General features: G+C 38.8%; 1 protein-coding gene across 1 annotated transcript in view; it reads right to left on the bottom strand.

The window, feature by feature from the left end:
* Positions 1–17,971, bottom strand: part of HPS5 (HPS5 biogenesis of lysosomal organelles complex 2 subunit 2) — a 39,243-nt gene extending 21,272 nt beyond the window's left edge. The window contains exons 1-13 of the mRNA XM_065881544.1: positions 17,841–17,971; positions 16,004–16,114; positions 15,766–15,830; positions 15,114–15,306; positions 13,644–13,777; positions 9,921–10,133; positions 9,541–9,612; positions 5,590–5,678; positions 4,384–4,562; positions 3,454–3,612; positions 2,682–2,868; positions 1,883–2,006; positions 699–848 (exon numbers count right to left, since the gene is read on the bottom strand). Coding sequence (XP_065737616.1) covers positions 699–848; positions 1,883–2,006; positions 2,682–2,868; positions 3,454–3,612; positions 4,384–4,562; positions 5,590–5,678; positions 9,541–9,612; positions 9,921–10,133; positions 13,644–13,777; positions 15,114–15,306; positions 15,766–15,830; positions 16,004–16,114; positions 17,841–17,948 — 1,784 coding nt within the window. The 5' untranslated portion in view covers positions 17,949–17,971. The remainder of the gene's footprint in view (positions 1–698; positions 849–1,882; positions 2,007–2,681; positions 2,869–3,453; positions 3,613–4,383; positions 4,563–5,589; positions 5,679–9,540; positions 9,613–9,920; positions 10,134–13,643; positions 13,778–15,113; positions 15,307–15,765; positions 15,831–16,003; positions 16,115–17,840) is intronic.
* Between the last annotated feature and the right edge of the window lie 2,331 nt (positions 17,972–20,302).

Consider the following 20,302-nt stretch of genomic DNA (forward strand, 5'->3'; position numbering starts at 1 on the left):
ACTTTTTTCCCGATATACATACGGATTCATAGCTAAGTTACTCTAAGGGTAACACACCTTTTTTCTCATCTGAATGTCCAGTCAGCATACACTGGCCCTGTGGGTCTATCTCAATTCCTGGGTGAGTGCTGAGCTTGCCTGCCTCCAATGCCCAGATCCCCTGAATTATGAGAAAAGGCAGAGACCAGGTGGACAAGATACTTCACACTGTGCCAGACCAAGGGCTCTGCTACAACCCCACTCCATAAGGACTATGCCACCAGCATATCATAGGAAGGCACGTGACGACATTAACGCCAATGCTCTCATCTTACAGGCCAGAGGGCGTCACCAACGTCACATGCTAGTCAGAAGCAGAACCAGAACGAGGCCTATATCCTTGGTCATCCTACTCTTACTCTAATACTCCTTCTCTAACACTGCTGAAGTTTGAAGAGATCTGGAGGTGAGGGAAGTTGTTCAGGGGAAAGATGGAAGAAGAGGTGCTAAATTAAAATTCTGTCTCAATAGACTTTTTATGGGTTGATGTAATTTTCTAACACTTACTCTGTGGTATTCAGTTTTTATAAGCTATGCAAATAATCTACAATGAACAGAGTCATACATGTGTCTTCTTCAAGACGACATGGTTTATGGCTCTCTTCAAACCGACAATTGTATCCTCTAGAATTTACACAGATTTCTCTGCAATGGCTTACTCAGTGTCTTCCTCCTTTGGACAAGTGACTGGACCCACATCCTCTTCACATGACTGCTCATCACACCTGGGTTCTGGTCTCACTTTCAGATCAGGGCTCGTATGAAGGGTGCCAATCTTCTCAGTAGTTTTACGCACAAAGCTAGAAACGCTGCAAGTCAAATACCAATAAACTAATATGAAAAGAATCTCATTACTGCCAAGAATGAAAATTTCAGTATCTGAGTTCTCTATGTTCCTGTCAGTCCCTGAAGGCAACTTGGACTTAGCAAGTCTTTCTTTACTTGCTATAAAGAAAGACTCTTTATAGCAACTTCCTTAATCAATTACATATTTCACATAAGGCCCATGTAAAATTTATAATAAGGATTTACTTCATTTACTAAACTACTCTGATTCAATCCTAAAGAAAAGGTCTTTAATTGCAGCTGTGTCTGCAATGTTTCTGTTTACTTAGGCAAAGAAGGCCATGTGAAAACCTGCCCCATCCTAGCCAAAGAATTTCTTCAGGAAACTCAGCTGCTGATTTGCCACAATATATCCTTTGAAAAAGCAAAATTTGTATCCAGTAAAACTCCCATTAGCAGTGAAGGAGCTACAGAAGTCTTCTCTTTCAAACTTAAATGTCTTTTTTTTTTTTTTTTTTACAGAAATCATTAGTATATTCATAATACAGGGACTCAGTGACACATTGTATAATTATTAAGTTATAATTATGAAGACTTTATCCTATTATGGTAAAACGTTTAAGTGGAAAAACTTGGACATAAATTCATGTAAGTCAATTCTGGGCCCATGGAGTAGCTAGAAAGACTTCTGAAGAGTCTTCAATTCTGAGCCCAAACTGAGAAATGATTAAGTTAAGAAATGACTAATGATATATGGAAATTGTTCCAATCGGGGATGAGGAAAAAACATTTTTTAACTTTTGCTCAGCCTGAGGGGGAAAAAAACCACATTTGTAACAATTCAAATATCCAGGTACTCAAACAAAGAGGGAAGATAAATTCCCCAAGATTGAAATGAGAAGTAAACGGCTTTGTATAACAGGCTATATGAGGAATAATCTAGAGACTTTCTTTTTCCACATTTAAAATGTCTCTCCATTCTCAGCGCCAAAGTGCCTAACATGACAACTGAAGTAAAACCAGAAGTGGGATTAAATGACAAGACTAATGAGTTTACCTTTCCTTGACAGCCTGAAGAGACACAAGAGGAGATGGAGAACGAAACGACAGTGGAATGCCGAAGGGGAGAAAAGTTTCATTCTTATCTGTCTCAACCATCACTGAAGCGTGTGAAACATTGTCTGATGAATGGAATTGGGGAGAAAAAACAAAATCGAATCACATGAAGAGTTTTTTAATCTTTAAAGAAATTCTGAAATGAATAAAGCAAAGGAAATGAAGGATTCAATACCAAAATCACAACTGACCCAAATACAAATGAGTGGAACACAGGTTTACGAGATGCATGGGATGGTCCACATATAAAACACTTGGACAGGTACCTTCATTTTTCCTACTAACCCTGAATCCCCACAAGTCAGAAAGGAAGCTTAGAGTCTCTATTAATCTCAACAGTTCGGTCACAGGAGTACTTGAACATCGAAAAGTGAAGGCAATGACCCCCAGAACTGTAGTAATTTTTCATTCCGAATGGAAAATAATTTGGTTAGGATAAAATTGTTCCACTCTTTTGGTTAATGACCTCCTTTCTTAACTTTTCCAGCACTTTGGTGCATGATAATAATTAGGTAATTTACCAATGTTAGCCTAAACAGGAGGGGAAAAAAACCCCAACTAAACATAAATCCATTCTTCTAATGGTGAACTGATCAATAGGTCTGGATGGAAAGTCTAACAACTTAATAAAAATTATTAACACCTTGTAGAAAACTCTATGCATGAGATAATCTTGGCAAACAGAAGCCACAGAAAATAACTGCTTCACATCAGCAACCAATAAAAGACACATTCTTCACCTTCATTTCCGTGTGAACCACAACACTGATCTGGTTGGTCCTCTTCTTGATGTGAGGTGAATTCTTTAAGTCTCTCATCTTCTGAGAGGGTTTGGCTGTGAAGGGAACAAGAGTCTTCATCTGACTGACTGCCTCTTCTACTATTAATGATACGATAAATACCAGAGTCCAAGATGCTGAAACTTTCCTAAAAAGAAAAAGAATTAAAGAAAAGTTAAACTTTTATAACACGATATAGCTTTTTAAGAGAAAAGTCAACACTAAAAGAAACAAGTCATTAACGACAATTATGGCTTATTAGAACAAAATGGTGAGCAAGGTCTAGGCTCCTGGCAGCCAGGTCCCTCTCACCTGCTCATGGCATCATGCTACCATATTTCTCTAGTGGGTCTCCATGAAGTCTGGCTGTGAGAATGTGAGAATGAGGATTAAATAAGACAATCCTGAGCTGCAGACACTCAAGCTGGCATGAAGCATCTGAAATCACATATTAGGGGTAACTTAACTTGCTCTGGAGGCTACATGAGGTATATTTTCAAACAGAACATAATAAACAACGACAAAACAAAATGCGGCTCTAAGACACACCTAAATGAAGGCTTCATAACGTTGTCCAACACCTGAAAGAAAGCCCCCTCTTCACCACCACCCCCAAACAATATACAACATGGAAAGGAAGGTAACTTTTGGGATCCTAGAGGTAAATGAGTACAAACGAATGTAGAACAATCTTACTGTACAGCAAAACCCTTTTAAAAGTGAGAATACCTACATGTGATGAAATGGAGCTTCTTCTACTGCTACAAGCTGAATCCAAAGGTTCAAATTTTAAGATCAATTCTTCCAGTTGGGAAATCAGATCACCATAGGTTGTTAAGTCCAGCTGAGATTTCAAATGTTCCAATTTATCTATAGTCAAAGTTTTTCTTCCCTAATAAAAGGATAAGTAGAACCAATAGGAGAGTTTTCTGTTTGTAACTAAATCTATATTCAAATGGCCAATACATTGGAAGAGGTCTAACATAGAACATAAAACCTCAAAGGTGCTTTAAAAGGGCTTTAAAAGCTAGTAAAAGACTTAATAAGAATTCTCTTAGGAACTAAGAATTTAGAGTTACTGTACATATAATAATTTCACTTAAAACAAGGCCTTGGGCTTCCCTGGTGGCAGTGGTTGAGAACCTGCCTGCTAATGCAGGGGACACAGGTTCGAGCCCTGGTCTGGGAGGATCCCACATGGCGTGGAGCAACTAGGCCCGTGAGCCACAACTACTAAGCCTGCATGTCTGGAGCCTGTGCTCCACAACAAGAGAGGCCGCGATAGTGAGAGGCCTGCACACCGCGATGAAGAGCGGCCCCCGCTTGCCACAACTAGAGAAAGCCCTCGCACAGAAATGAAGACCCAACACAGCAAAAATTAATTAATTAATTAATTAATAAACAAACTCCTATCCCCAACATCTAAAAAAAAAAAAAAGGCCTGAAATTCAAATAAATTTGTGGGTAAAGTTGATTTTTTTGAATGGAAAGTATACAGTTTTTCTCACCCCCATCCCCACTCCAGATTTATCTGTCATGTTTCCTTTGGGGATTTACTGCTGCTTCATCAGCAGGCTAATAAAGACAAGCAACCGTGTAGCACAATCCTGCAAGCTAGAATGGTTTTAACAACCCAGATGAACATGTCAGCTTTCTGACTCACTCTGCTGGCAATGACGGAATTCTGGAAAAGGCAGCAAGTTTGAGCAGCCAGGTTCCACAGGCCTCTCCTTAGCAGGCGTTCCACACAACGTTCCACAGATAACAGAGAAAGATGGGAGACCTTCCCATTTAGGTGCAAACAGAACAGCTCATTCTTACAGACAGCCACATCCTGAATATCTACAAAAACCACAGGAGTGAACACACAGGACATTAACCAAGTACTCCTTTTCCATTTTTGCGATGGCTGAAATTATTCTAATAGATTCATTTTCTATATAGGGTTTGGCTTGATTGAATTTCACCTCTATTTTTATACTTGCATTTCAATGAAGAAATCATATTTTAGACACTATTCTTTTAAAAAAGATCAAGAATAAAAGATACAGAGAAAGAAACATCTCTCTGATCTAAAATCCTGTTTTTAAAAATGTTATGTTTTGTGAAAAGAAATTGGGACTTTAAAAGGGGACACTTCGGAGGCCAGACTATCACATTTCTGAGTTACAAATCTGATACCAGTAACAGATTTCAGTGCAGTATGTAAATCAACAAACTGTTCGTGAAAAAACACCTGTCTTGGCAGAATACCATGAAATGACCTAAAAAACTAGTTTTCACGGGACACCTTTAGGAAACTTAATTCACGAGAAATCAGTATGTAATGGTTCCTTCATCTTTTTTATGTTTTTACAAAGTAGAAAATGACTCAAAAGTCAGGATACACTCTCTGAGCAGTCATGTTAAAAATGCTAGATTTATTTCCTCCATTTCTGGTTTAAACCAGAAGAATACAGAGATTGACTTTCTCTGCCTCAGCCACATAAAATGGCTATTGTTCCCACAAGGACTTTTCAACCCTAAATTATTAAGACACAAAACAGGAGTTAAAGCAAGACTTCTAACAGGGATAAATATTCAGGGTAAGTAGAGGGAAAAATTAACCCATTCAATCCTTAGCAGTGGTTGCTAATATTTAAGAATAAATGAAAATTGTATTTAAAATAACTAAATAACTATACACAGATTCACAAATGTATACTTCGTAAGTACCTTATAATGGGATACACCTATGATGTTAATCTTTAAAAGAAATGTCACCTCATTCTATTTTCTACTTCTTACACTGCAAGAGAATCCTCCTACAATAACTAAATCTTTCACAAGCATGCAATTAAAAATTACATAGGAAGAAAAACACAATTACCCTTGACTTCACTCCAAAGAAGGACTTGAACATTCTGAGGAAGGAAAATATAAATTCCTCTTTCTGTCCAAGTCAGCACACAGTGCTCACTGCAAGAGAAAATGGAAGAGGTCAAGAGAATTCAGAAGTTTATAATTCCCTGATTTCAGACCCTCACACTAGCTATTAAAGCAAAATCAGCCTGTACAAAGAAAGCAACAGTTGATCCAGCCAATTACATCCTACCACCTCTTTTCTGTCTGTAACAACAAGCCAGTAAAAGATAGCATAATATGACACCAAAGTGGGAAAAATTCAGATACATGAAATATCTTCTAGAAAAATAAAAGGCTGGTATCTTACCTGACTTTTATTAAAGTATCTAAACTTCCCATATCTGGTATGACATCTAAAACAAAGACTAAACACATCTAACCACCAATCACTGCTCTAGTGAGCCACTTTTAGGGAGGATAATATATATTTTTTTTTAAATGTGTTTATTTATTTATTTGTTTTGGGCTTCATTGGGTCTTTGTTGCTGCACGCAGGCTTTCTCTAGTTGCGGTGAGCGGGGGCTACTCTTCATTGTGGTGTGTGGGCTTCTCGTTGCAGTGGCTTCTCTTGTTGAGGAGCATGGGCTCTAGGCCCGCGGGCTTCAGTAGTTGTGGCTCGCGGGCCCTACAGCACAAGCTCAGTAGTTGTGGCGCACAAGCTTAGTTGCCCCACGGCATGTGGGATCTTCCTGGACCAGGGCTCGAACGAACGTGTTCTCTGAGTTGGCAGGCGGACCCTTAATCACTGCGCCACCAGTGAAGTCCCAGGGAGGGTAATATTTTGATGTCCTTAGTTGTATGTGGGCAATAAAAGGTTGAAAACTACCAGTCAACTATGGGAGTTTATTTTTTTCATTAAAGGCTATACCAATATTATCTAACCTGTAGCATCTCATCAAGATAGGAGTGTTATCCCTATTTTATAAAAAAGAAAAACTGAAGCTCAGACAGATAAATAACATGTTGAAGGCCATTCAGCATGAATACGGAAGAGTCAGAATTTATACCAAGGACTGTCTGGCTCCAAAACCTGGACTTTTTTCTCCATACCTCACAGAAGCTACTTCTACCCTCATTTATCCTCACTGACCCACCCACTGTTATCTGGAATCCTGATCATTCCACTTAACTACATTCTTGGAAAGTCACAGATCTCCTAAATGCCAAACCCAATAACCTACTTTCTCATTTTCCTTCTTGATCCCCAAGCAGAGGCCAACTCTGCAGACTGTTCCTTCCTTCCTGAATCTCGCCTTCCTAGACTCTGGACACTACTTCTTGGTCCACCTTCCTTTCCAGTCCTCTGGTACTCTCCATCTCTGCTCATCTCCTTCTATACTCCTTTGCTCATATATCTCATTTACTCTCTCGAGGCTGCTATTATTTTTTTATACACCACTGGTAATCCCCAGTCAGAGCATTCCCCATTGTAACAGTCTCATTCTAGTCACCCCTTAAGCATCAGCAGCAGTTCTACTGCCCTTTGAAATCCTCCCCGACAGCGCACAGCCCTCTCTCCCTCCTGCACGCAACCTATTTCTCGTCAAGCCCGCTCAAACGGCACTTAATCATGTATTGCACTGTCACAACTCTTACTTTTTATTGTTGTTAAACATTTTCTAGAAATAAACTACATCTCTCCAACGAACTATAATCTTGAGAACAGGGACTTTTTTTTAAGTTTATGCCTCCAAGAGTACTAAAAAAGGTAACATGTGGCGATGAAACTAAGGGCGATATTTAACAGGAATTCGGTCCTCACACAAATGTTAAACATTTTGCCAATATAAGACCAGATCACGGTCCCTATGGGAAAGTAATCTTTGTCACAAAGAAGGAAGAGATGGTCAGAATCCTAGTCCAAAATAAGTAAAATTGGAAGGCTGCCTTTAGGAGCCAGAGGGGAAAAAAAACCCAGAAGCCAGAAGATCCCTGAATAAAGAGACACAGGATCAGGATTTTGACACTGAACTTGACATGCAGCTTGGAAAGATTCCTTAAGAATAGGTGGGGGGTGGGGGGGACTAATATCAGAGCTGAGACTTGGTAATTTACACACCCCTCATCCCCTTCCCCTTCACTGATAATAAACAGACAGGGACACAAGCCTAACAACATTGTTTAAAAAGTTAAGGAAGAGAAAGTGACACCAGTGTACCCCAAAGAAAATGAGGCATACAAATTTGCTTCCCCGTAGAATTTGTGGGTGTAACAGTGAAGCTTACCAAAACACAAGTGTACACATGGGAAAAAAAGTAAAGAAAAGCCCTGTAACTAATGTTTTTTCAAAAAAATCTTTGTGAAACTCTTTAATTTAGCCATTATTTGAGAACCTTCTGTGTGCCTAGCACTGTGCCCATAGCAAAGGAGTTGACAATCTGGTACTGGGATGGATATTCATAGTACAGTGAAACAGGGTGGTGACAGAGAAATGAACAAGATGTGACAACAGTGCAAGGGAATAAGTGTCTAACGTGAGTCACTGGAGGAGTCAGTAAAAGCTTCAAGGTGGCATTAATTATTGCTTAAGCTGAGGAGTAGGCAGAGCCAGATCATGCAGGGCTTTGAATGCTATGGCAGGAACTTGTATGGGAGCTTTAAATAGTTTAACTCAAAGGAAAAACACTACCAGGAGGACCAAGCAGACTGGCCTTGCCATTAGAAAACATACTCCTGGGTAGGGGACTTGCCCACACCCCACACATCACACCATAGCCAACAAATGTTAAGTGTCTATGATATGCCAGGCATTATGCCAAACACTGAGAATAACACAGGGAACAAAACAGACATGATGCCCTTAAGGGCCTTACTGTCTAGGAGTAAGAGAGGCATAAATACTGTTTGAATATGTAATTATAAACTGTGATAAGTGCCATAAAGAAAGAGTTTTTAATAGGCTTTATCTAACTATGGGCAAATAAATAGTGGTCTTTCTCCAGTAACTTTTAGGATGAATTATGGACTTGCAAAAGAGTTAATACTGTTTACAATTTATTTTCACATATTTCATGATAGGTAGTGTGACATACACATACGTTATTTAGGGGCAGTTAGTTAACATTTCAAGTGTTTTTTAAAATTACATTCAAAGCACGGTTAGTTAGCCTTTGAAAGAACTCGATCAGGAGCCAAGCTCCAGAGTACCCTATACCAGCTCTAAATAACATTCTCTGAATCTGCATTAGGGATCTTATTAATTAGCCTAAGAGATATTAGAAATAATATTCTGCTGTGGAAATAAGAAGAGTTCAAGACACACAGATTGACTGGAAATCATACACTGGCATGCCCATGCTTGTAGAACAAGCTGTAAGAACTGGCCAGCCCAGCAGCTGATGGCTTTAAGTGGCACTCTGTGCTGCCACTTAATAGTGGACTTTTTTGGACCTAATCCAACTAGAAGGCTAGCTGAACTCAGACGTTAGCATATGGCTGGCTGGATCCACCCTGAGCAGATCTTTCATGCAAAGTACCTGAAGAATAGAGAGCTGAAATTTCACCAAGCTTACAAGAACAAGTTCTACAACTACTTTTGTGCCTGCCTACCAGGAAACATACATATGCAGCAGACTTCAGTCTGAGACTTGCTTTCACTGGAATATTCCACTAGGGAGAGGAGGTTATGAAAGAATGTGTATCTACAGCTCCGAGCTCTAATTTGTCAAAAGTTCTCGACAACTGTGAAGTGTCCAACTGGTTTAGGCCAGTTCAAAACAGAAAGGGAAGCATATTTCTATGCTTTTTTTCATTCCTCTTATATGTAGAACACTTCACATAACACAGTCACTTCCTAATTTTCTAAAAATGATTTAGTACAAAAACAAACTTGAAAAGTTAACTACCTTGAACAAGAAACAAAGAGGAAAAGTTAAGTGTTCATTTTTTTTTTAAAGGATCAAAGGGAGAAACTTACCTAAGATGTAAGAGTTTGGGGAAAGACAAAGACTGGGAGGATCCAACCGTATGATCATACTGAGGTTCTGATCTAGGAAGTAAACATGATTAATGATTCAATCAAAATATACAAGTATCTTTTTCCCTATATAGGAAAATTTCTGCCTCCAAAACAAATTCAAGAACCTAACTGCATTTACCCTTATTGAATTTGCTTTAAGCATATGAAAGATAATTGATTAAAGACTTTTTGGTTTCTCTGAATCTTTTAATAAAAATTCTACTTCACTCTCAAAAGGCACGATAAAATCTTTAACTCATGCAGAATATCAGAGGTTTCAAACCAAACCCTCCCTGTAAGTTCCTCAAATACTCCCTGCTGGCCATACAAATCATTACCTTAGATTAATCACAGGAAGAGGTGGTGATGAGAGGAGTTTCTTAAACTGATGTGTACTTATAACTTCTCCATCAAAGTTCACTTCCCACATCCTGGAGCCAGGGCGAGCACAGTATATTAGGGGCTGCTGGCTGGCAGAACATCTTCCAGGGAAGAAACAAGCTCCGTATTCTCCATCTCTTTCCTTGTTTCCAATTTTCCAAAATTTTTCTCTAATACCCGACCCCCGCAGAAAAGAGAAAGCATGTTTACTCACAAAAAAGTCAAAAGCAATGGCACTACATATCAGCATGGCCATAATAACCCCACCCACAATGTCCCCTCTCTCCTCATATTAGCAATTTACTGGAAAGAACAACAGAATGGAAAGGTCAAAATAGGGTTCTAGCTCTGATTTGCCATTAACTATTTCTGTTACAGAAAGCAAATGACTTCAAGTTAGTACTCAGTTTATTATCCACAGAATGTGAACTCTCCTTTCAAAACTAAAAAGTAAGTGCTACCAAACCATTTCCTACATCCTTAAATCCTACTGACTGCTTTCCAAATCACCTTGTTCTTTGGCCACTCCATGGAGGCTACTGATCTGCCCTGTCTCCAGGCCACTCCTCGGCCACATATACCCAATAAATGCCTCACTCTTTCCTCAAAATGCTAAGTCCTTCTGAAAGGCTGTACCTTGGAACATTCTGTTCCCTGAGGGTTACCTGAGCTAGATATATAAAAGAACTGCATATACAAAACTGCCTGAGAACACGGAAGGTGAGAATGAGGATATCTCTTTCCAAACACTCCTTTATTATTCTTCATAAATTAACTCTACCATTCCTCCTCTGACAGACTTCCCTGACTCCTATAAGCAGAAGGATATGCTTCCCATGCTATGTTTTCAAAGCATTCACCACATTACATGTGGTAGTTGTGTCTATTTGAACAGCAGATTATGACTTTCTTCAGGACAAACGTCATTTCTTTTTCCTCTTTAGCTGAACTCCCAGTGCACAGCACAGTAGCTGGCCCACGGAAAGCACTCAGTGCCTTTTGTGCTCCATATACTCAAACTCTTTATTTGGACAATGGCCTGATATGGTCTCTAGCATGAACTTCCTACGTGACCTTAGATAATTCAATAAATATCCCTGTACTTATTTGCTTTATGAATAAAATATAACATCAGCTTTACTAGAAGAATATGGATGTGAAAGTGCTTTAAAATGTATACAGAGCAATACAAGAAGTTACGGTTTTATTACCTATGTTCCTTATTTGGGAAATAAAATATATTTCTTGCTTATTTCACATCCTCTGGTGCTTAACAACAGTGCTACTAATTCAGAGGAGTGCAATAAATATCTCCTGAGTAAACCAATACAGTCAACTCATTCTCATTTGCATGCTCACTAGTCTTGCTTTCCACATTTTCAAATGACATGTGACAGGCACAAGGCTAGGTATTTCCTATACATTATCTTAGTTAATCCTTAAAACTACCTCTACATTCTGGATGGGGAAACTGACATTTGGCAAGGTTTAAGAAGTGGCAGAACTAGAACTTGAAACCATATTGTCAGGCTCCCTTATCCAATGTTCTCTCTACTACAACATAATTCTTTGTTTCTGTTTGTTCTACTTCCTCCTGGGATCCACCCTGTTCATTAACAATACTGACAGAAAGTAGCATGAAAAGCAAACTCGTACCTCACTTCCGTTAGTTATTAGGAGCCTTTGTTTAAAAAAGAAAAATGCTTCTTTGTTTGGAAGGGAATATACCTTGAAACAAAACTTAAAACATACATAAAAATTTTCAATTATTGTACTATCCATGTACCCCCAAACTGAATTCTAGCTAACAAAGTAGGCATTTCTAAAACATGTTATTTTTGCAGTTAGTTATTCTCATAACCAACTCTAGCCACAATCCTGTAAAATGGGAGTATAAGTGATTAGCAACTGTACCGCACACAGGGAAAAATAAGCCTCCACTTATTTAGCTCTTTATACCATTTGACTAGATTCTCAAAACAACCCCAATAAGGTGTTCATTCAATGCAGTGTTCTGACCATTTGTCAGAATTTCAGCCAAATTTCTGAATTGGGCTGTTTGGTAAACTCGAAAACCTATAGATGAAGAATATTTGAGAAATTTGTGAAGCTAACAAATATTTTACCAAAATCTCAAGGATGGATTTAATGGCCAAAGGTCCAATGTCAAAGAATATACTAGAGGTAACAGGAAAGGCACAAAATCAAGACAGAAAGATTCTAGTCTGCCTCCTCCCAGCTGCATGATGTGAGGCAAGCTCTATCACTCACTACGCTTTCTGATCTGCAAAAATGAAAGAGTGACACTACATGATCTCCAGTTCCGTAAGTCTAACTTCATCACGGACCTACAGTCTGAAATAAGTCAGAACCAAGTACACCATCCTTCCTGCTAATTCCATGTAAACTGATCCTTTGCATCTCAAAGCCTTGCCCCTCTGCTGTACAGCTAGGTTCTCTGATACCAGACATCTGCAACCTACTATTACTGGTCTCCTTCCCACATACCTTTCTCATCCCAAGAAAATTTTTTAAAAGTACATCCTCTCCTCATCCTTCCCTCTACTAACCCTGACAGTCAACATACATTCCTTCAAAACTTTTGGAGCCCAGTCTCCTACTTTCTAGAATAGCAGTCTTCTAACTGAGATACAAGAACCCCTGGAAAAACATAAAAAGTTTCCAATCCTTGATAGTTCTAAGGGAATCAATTTCCAAACCCTGATTTTCTACATGTACACTTTCTTAAAATGATCTGAGAACCCACATACTTAATTAGTGTGACATTTAAGACTGTCACTCTCCATGTGGTACTAATTTACCAACGTGATCTCCCATGACTCCCCTACTCAAGCCAGAGGACACGTTTTAGAATATGCCTAATTCTTTCTTACTTTTCCCCAAGACTCTGTTCCTTCCTGCTAGAATATCCTATCCCCTCTTACCTCTCTTCCTTCAAACTTCGCCTATTAAATATCCTCAACAAATTACTGAAGCTGGCTAGTGGGCTCACAGTGGTTTATTATGCAATTCTCTCTTCTTTTGTGTGTGCTCAAAATTCTCCACAATAAATTTTTAACAGAAGGGCTGGGTCCTGAGGAATATGGTAGTTGGACAGGGCCAATGGAGGGGGAAAAAAAATGCCCAGTGAATATTTCCCTGTGGTGAGAATGGCTAAAGAACTTAAACACAGCAATACACAACATTCATTTCAAACCATTTCCTATTCTGTTCTGGTATTTCACAGCTACCGCCAATATACTCCTTTGCCATTCATTGCACCTTTGGTTCCACTGTTGAGATTTCATTAAATATCTGTCAGCTTCATAATTTTCACCCAATTTTACCCTATAGTAAAATTCTATTAAATACACAATTTCAACAACAACAAACTCAATCAAGGAAGACTTCCCAATTCCCCATATAGAAACAGGCCTCTGTTCGGTCTTCCCTCATGACACTTAGACCAGGTTTCTTGGTAGAGTTAACTGAGTATTTGTCTTAGTCACCCACTGGACTATGTCACTCTCCTCTAGCTCCTCTCTACTCACTAACATCAGCTTGCACACAGGTGGTTCCTTATTAATATCTGTATAACTGAATTGAGGGGTTTGGGTGAGATGACTTCTTTCCGGGACTAAAATTCTGTATTTCCAATGACTCATGGTTAGTCAATATACCTCTCAGTATCACATAAGAAGCATCGAGTAAGTGAAGATATAAGTAATCTTCCATCCAAATAATCTAACTGGACAACACAGGAGTCAACTGTCGTTATTGTGTGAACAGGAAACATCACAAAGGCAGCAGCCGCCTAAAAGGGATATGACAAGGAAATAAAATTTATTTATCTTTACGTATACACATAATCCCCTTCTCTTTAGAGAGAAGGGGATTATGTGCTTTTACATGAAAACAGTTTAGACAGCAAAATAAAAACTTTAAATGGGCCAAAATTAATTTGCCTGTTAGAATATCAAGTTTCGCTCATTTAAGTTTTGTGAAATAATTTGCTACATAACTGCAGAAGAGAATTCTTAAGGCTCTGTTTGTGATTATCTATTCTTAGAAGTTGGGAAGAAAAAGATGAAGCAAGTTTTAGAATACGTGAGACAATTTTTCACCTGTAGACAGTACTTCTCTCTTTGGAAAAAAGACAAATTAGAGCTGCAATAAGTGTAGAATTCCAACTGTATATCAAAAATATGTTAGGAATCAAGTAGTAACCTTGATGGGTCATCATGAATATTTAATTAATACATCAAGAATATTCTGATGTGTTAATTAAAATAACTTAGCCAATAGTTATTCTTCTCTACCAGGATCCTACATGCAAATAAGCCAATGAGAGACAAGTCCCCCATTTCTGATATCATAGCTTTGGAGGAGAGGGACAGCGAGGAGCAGGCTGGCTCTGCCTTAATGACAGACTGGAGCATTCTGTTAGGATAACTTGAGACTCAACTTTTCTACTCCAACAACTGTGGCAGGAAGCCTGGGGACTCACACTGCTTAGCGTAATCCAGGAGATGTCTTTAAGATTCCATTCAAACAAGTTACATCCATCCTGAGAAAATATACCTAGACCCATGAGTTTCTTCTAACCAGGGACCAGGAGAATAGGACCCTGGACAATTGGTACCATTTCTATGTTTGCCATTTTATTCACACAACTAATAAACAGGCATCTTTTCTTTTTTCTTTCTTTCCTTTTTTTTTTTTTTGGCTGCGCCATGTGGCATGCAGGGTCTTAGTTCCCCGACCAGGGATCGAACCTGTGATCCCTGCATTGGGATCACGCAGTCTTAACCAGTGAATCGCCCGCGAAGTCCAGCCATCTTTTCTTTCTTAACAGCCTAGTATTAAAGAATGCTTTACTTAAATGAGCCATGAAGGTGAATTATGGAGTAATATAATAGACAACTGCAAATTACTGAAGTTAGCTCACAGAAGCCATTCTGTAACAGTGTCAAGCTAAACCAGGGTACCATATGTACTACATGCAAACAAGTCTTCTCAAAATTCATAGTCTGAGCTCTAGATCAGTCCCCAAGAGACACAGTAGGTCAAACTGTGTCCTTTAATTGAAATTCTGTGAGACAACACCTTATATCTCACCTACATACACAAAGAACTGGACTGGTTCTCACCTTTGCTTGTTTAGAAGTGTTGAGTTTGATGGCAGAAACTTTCCCCATATGATCACCTATAAAAACTCTAAGAATAGCTGTATCCCAACAGAGAGCTGTAACTTTTCGGCCTTTGTGTTCTGAAGACACATAAATTCGTTCTGGTTTCCCACGACGCTCTTGATTTAATTCCCAAACAACTACAAGACCTTGACTGCAAGTATTGAGACACAAAAGCAAATTTTTGGCAAAGGTGAAAAAGGTACAATTTCAATGCACCACAATATCAACTATGTTAAATATATAAGCAAATTCTTATTCTTCAGAAAAGAGGAAGTAGAAAGCCAAGGTATTAATTTCCTTGCTTTAGTCCACCAATCCAATATAATAGGAGAACTTAGATGTTCTAAATTATCCCTGTTACCTTTCTCTTTTAAGGCCACAGAAATGTTGTTGCCTCATATTACTGTTTTCCACAGACCCTAAGTGACCAACTGTCCATCCTGGTTTGCTTGCATCTAAGAGGTTTCCTAAGACACGGGACTTTCAGTGCTAAAACAGGGTCAGGCCCAGGCACACTGGGATGGCTGGTCACCCTAACAAACACACAACTACATTTGTCAACTTCAAATGCATTTGGAAAAGATCAGACAGTTTTAGAACAGTTTCTTACCTGGTAGCCACAGCAACATAATCATCATCATGTAAACAACAGGCGACCTGAGAAATTGTACCTTCCTAGAGCACAAAAGGAAAAATATTAGGCAGCTCCTCAAAAATGGGTAATTTTTTACTTTTAAATCTCAAGTTTTACCCTCTTCTTTTAGTCCAAATGATCATTGATAATAGAGAAATTCAAATTTATGAAAGATACTCCGGATGGTACATGACAGGGCTACCCTTAATCTTACCCTGTGCGAAAGAAAAAGCCTGTGCTTCCATCCTTCTTTCTGAATGAGATTGAGTCCTCCTCCTGAACTGCCCAAGGCCAACCATTTTCGAGACACAGCTATGCTCGTGCACTAAAAAACATGGCAACAGACAAGTGTGAAACTGTCACAGTCATTTAACAAATAAACTATGTACTGGAAATAAATACTGAGGATCTGTGTCAGGTTCCTCCCCGCACCCAACCCACCTGCCCAGTTAGACACCACATAATGGCACTCAAGCTCTTATTCTAGATAGTGAAAGATACAGAAGAAAGAACATTTTGGTTTTAAATTTTTAATTGAATCTCGAAATTGCTGAATAGGCTCAATTGTATAAATGAGTAATTTTCCCTTGGCAAAAGCCAGTTACTAGCCCATTCATCTTCTGTGCAATTCAGCTAGGTCATTCCAATACTGACCACAATGATGGAAGATCAAGTAAGTCTCTAGGGGATAAAGCAACCACTTTAATCACCTGCTCACATAAATCACTTCTCGTCTGTATAATCAGCACAAAATGTCCACAGCTTTGAGAGCAAGTGAGACTGCAGAGGACACAAATGCAAGTCAGTGTACTATTACGTCTCCCCACACCTTCAGCCTACTGATTCTTCTCCTTACCCACCAGAGAAAGCAGTGGCCAGGCTGTGCCCAATACCCTGTGACAAAAATTATTGGTTGGTGAACGAACAGGAATTCTCAATCCTCTTCGAACTTGTTGCTTTCTACCGTAGAAGCTGGAAAACCTAAATCTTCACTTACCCAGTTTCTTTTGCAGCTAGGGGGAGCCCTGTGACTCAAATCCAGCTAATAAGACTAAGCCCTACTGGGGCTTCCCGGAAAGCTTTGCCCTCCCAGATAAATGGCCGGAGCTGAAGAGAAAAAAGCCTTTGTCCTCGGCCACCTCTTTCTTGCTTGAGATGCTAACGGAGACATTAAGACTGGAGCCAGCACACTTATCTTGCAACTGTGACCAACAGTCAATATACAGATGATGGTAGAACAGGAAAGATGGAGAGCCTGGGTCCTAAGGAATATCAAAGGCCACTACACTAAACCCAGAAACGATAACCTCCAACCAGGTTATAAACACCTTTACTGCTTAAGATATTATTGAGAAGGTTTTCTGTAACTTGCAGCTAAAAAACGTCTGATATCAACCCTCATAATTGTTGTCCATATTACTTTGCCTATTACTTCCTATTCTCCCTTTGCTCAGAGGCTAGAAAGTTGCTTTGGGGTGGGAACAAAAGGATAAGAATGAAATTATTTTGGAATTGGTTATGAAACTGTTCTTTACCATGTCATTCCTGAGTTTATCAAATGAATTCAAGGTTCGAGGGAAGCACATACTCCTTCCCACAGAGCTAATTTTTAGCTAACTTTATAAAGCTAATTTTTAGCTCTGTTCCCTAAAACAGAGGGGGTACATCAAACTCCTTGTTTTGGAACGAACTTAGTTTAATAGCAATGGTTCGTGTTGCTCAAAATGCAATGGGGTATACTCATTTATACTATTTTATTTTCAATTGAATACATTACTTTCTGAGAGAAGACAGCAAGATTAGAGGCGAGAAAATTCAGTAATCTATATGATAGTTTCCAAGGATGGGAAAGAAGAATTCAAACGATTGCTTGAAAAATAAATCAAGAAAGCACTATGAACATACTACTTCTATGTGAGGTATTACTAGCACAGGTAAGAACACCCAAGATTCTATAAAACATAAAGAACGGGGTCGGAGGGGCACGTAACCGAGAGCACACAAAAATATGAAAGTGAAAATAAAACTGATATAAGGATCACGAAAATCACCTTTAGACGAGCGGAGTCCAGCCTCAGGGCTGAAAGTAATGGATCCAGAGACTCAAATTCTGCAAGAACATGGTTGTAGGACTCTGGTATCACTGGCACGAAAGTCATTTACCCAGAAAGATGAAACTACGTTGAGGGATAGGCACAGTATTCCTGAATAAAACCTGCAAAAATATAATTTAAGAAGCTCACCACTCCTTCAGCAAGCACTTAATGAACAGGTGGAGAAAACAGGGAAACATGAGAAAGGGACAAGGATCCCTATTCTGGAGCTCCTTGGCATCTAGGTGGAAAGAAAACACACGCAGGTGACATTATAGGTGACCATCAGCTTGTACTGATTATTCCCTGACTCCTAAAAATCCCACAGAATGAAATCCAGATTCTCAAGGCCCTCCACAATCCTATCCCATTCTATTTACCTAACAGTATGAACAGATAGAATAGACGCTTGCAGGATATAAGGGGAAATTTTGTCAAGCTCCTCTGTGGTAAAATAGCACCTCCAGCTGCAATTTTTTGAGCTGTAAATCTTCTGCTTTTAAGTCTCTTGTTAAATTCAATGGTTATCAGCCCACATTTTAACCGTGCTTAATAGGAAAGGGCCTCTGGATAGCTTTCTCCAGCCTGTGAATAAGTGAAAAGTCAGGTGTGGGGAATTAGGCAGAAAGAGGAATAAGAGCTTCAATAAGAGGCCTGATAGGAAAGAATAGAAATAAGAATACAAGGTAGCAAATGCCAACTACCCAGTGAAGACTTTGTAAACTAACACAAGAGTTCTTACCTGTTCAACAACTCTCAAGTGTACATTTTTGTCAAATTATACCAGTTTCCAGAAGAAAGCAGAATTTAAGAAAATTCTATCCATTAATTTTAACTTTTCCTCAATTCTTTGTTGCCTACCAAATTGAGAATAAAAAACAAATACTACAAAAAAATTCAGAAACAATTGTTTATGCTTAATTGTTTTAAATTTATACTTTGTGGTTTTAACTTTTTTTTTCAGAAACACATGTATTCACTCACTCATTTATTCAACAAATATATACTTAGCACCAACTATGTGCCAGGCATTGTTCTAGGTCCCAGAGATAAAACAGAGGACAAAACAAAGTCCTCATGGAGCTCACTTTCCAGGGGCAAACCATATATAAGCTTACAATACTTTTTACTGCATACACATAATATAGTCTTATTTTCTGCTGGTAATACAGCTGATCTCTGCAAGGAGAATGGCGTTCTGAAAAAACAAAATTCTTTAGTAGTCCTCCTATACTCAAATATTTGAGAATTCCTAATCTAAGAAAAATCTTCTCTCATCCTTTTCACTCATTCATTTTATTAAGTACTGTAGATACAGATAAATCAGGATTGCTAAGACAAATAGTTTTGCTCACCATCCATCTCTACAAGGGTTACATCGTAACCCACTACAGTTGCTGACCACCAGTGCACTCTGAGAGGAAATTAACAACAGGATGAGGCCCTCTGCTTTGGACAAAGCAGGCCCCTCATAGATGTATATCTCAGGAAGAATTTTAATCACCCCAGATTTTTGCACCTTCCCATACATAGAAAAGCACTAAAATAACTTGAGATATCTATTCTTTGTGATTAGCAGTAATCTTTTACCAAGATGTAGGCTTAACCTGCAGTTATTTCCTCGCCAAAAATCATATATAAACTGTCTTCTCTATATACACTATTGATAGTATGTATAAAATAGATAACTAATGAGAACCTACTGTATAGCACAGGGAACTTCTACTCATTGCTCTGTGGTGACCTGAATGGGAAGGAAATCCAGAAAAGAGGGGATATATGTATATGCATTGCTGATTGACTTTGTTGTACAACAGAAACTAACACAATATTGTAAAGCAACTATACTCCAATAAAAATTTAAAAATAAAATAACATAAAATAAACTGTCTTCTCCCCTACCTCTTCAGAGCAGTTTCCTCAGGGCTAAGTGGCTGTTAGCCGGGCTATAGTCCTCAGCAAGACCTTGAATAAAACTTAAACTCACAACTCTCATCTTGTGTGTTTTTCTCTGAGTCGACAGTTTCTAGTAGAATGTGAGGCACAGTGGTGCAAACAAGACAAATAAAATAATTCCAGAAATCAGTCACTTTATAATCAACTAGGGAGAAAAAGACAAATCATACATACACACACACACACACACACACACACACACACACACACACACCCCTCATAAGGGAAACGTAAGCAAGGTCCAATGTCGAGACTTAGAGGACAGAGGGATCACATTGAGTTAAAAGTAACCATAGAAAACTTCCTGGGGAAGTAGCACTGGAGCTGAGTAGGTTTTATCACAAGGAAAAAAGAAAGGGTAGCAGGTAGGGCAGCAATAAGCAAAGATACAGAGGATATATTTGGAGAATACAAGTTTAGTCTTTGGTTGAAACACAGGACACAAGCAACAGAAAAATGAAAGA

Source organism: Phocoena phocoena, chromosome 8, assembly GCF_963924675.1.
Source record: "Phocoena phocoena chromosome 8, mPhoPho1.1, whole genome shotgun sequence".
Taxonomy (NCBI): Eukaryota; Metazoa; Chordata; class Mammalia; order Artiodactyla; family Phocoenidae; genus Phocoena; species Phocoena phocoena.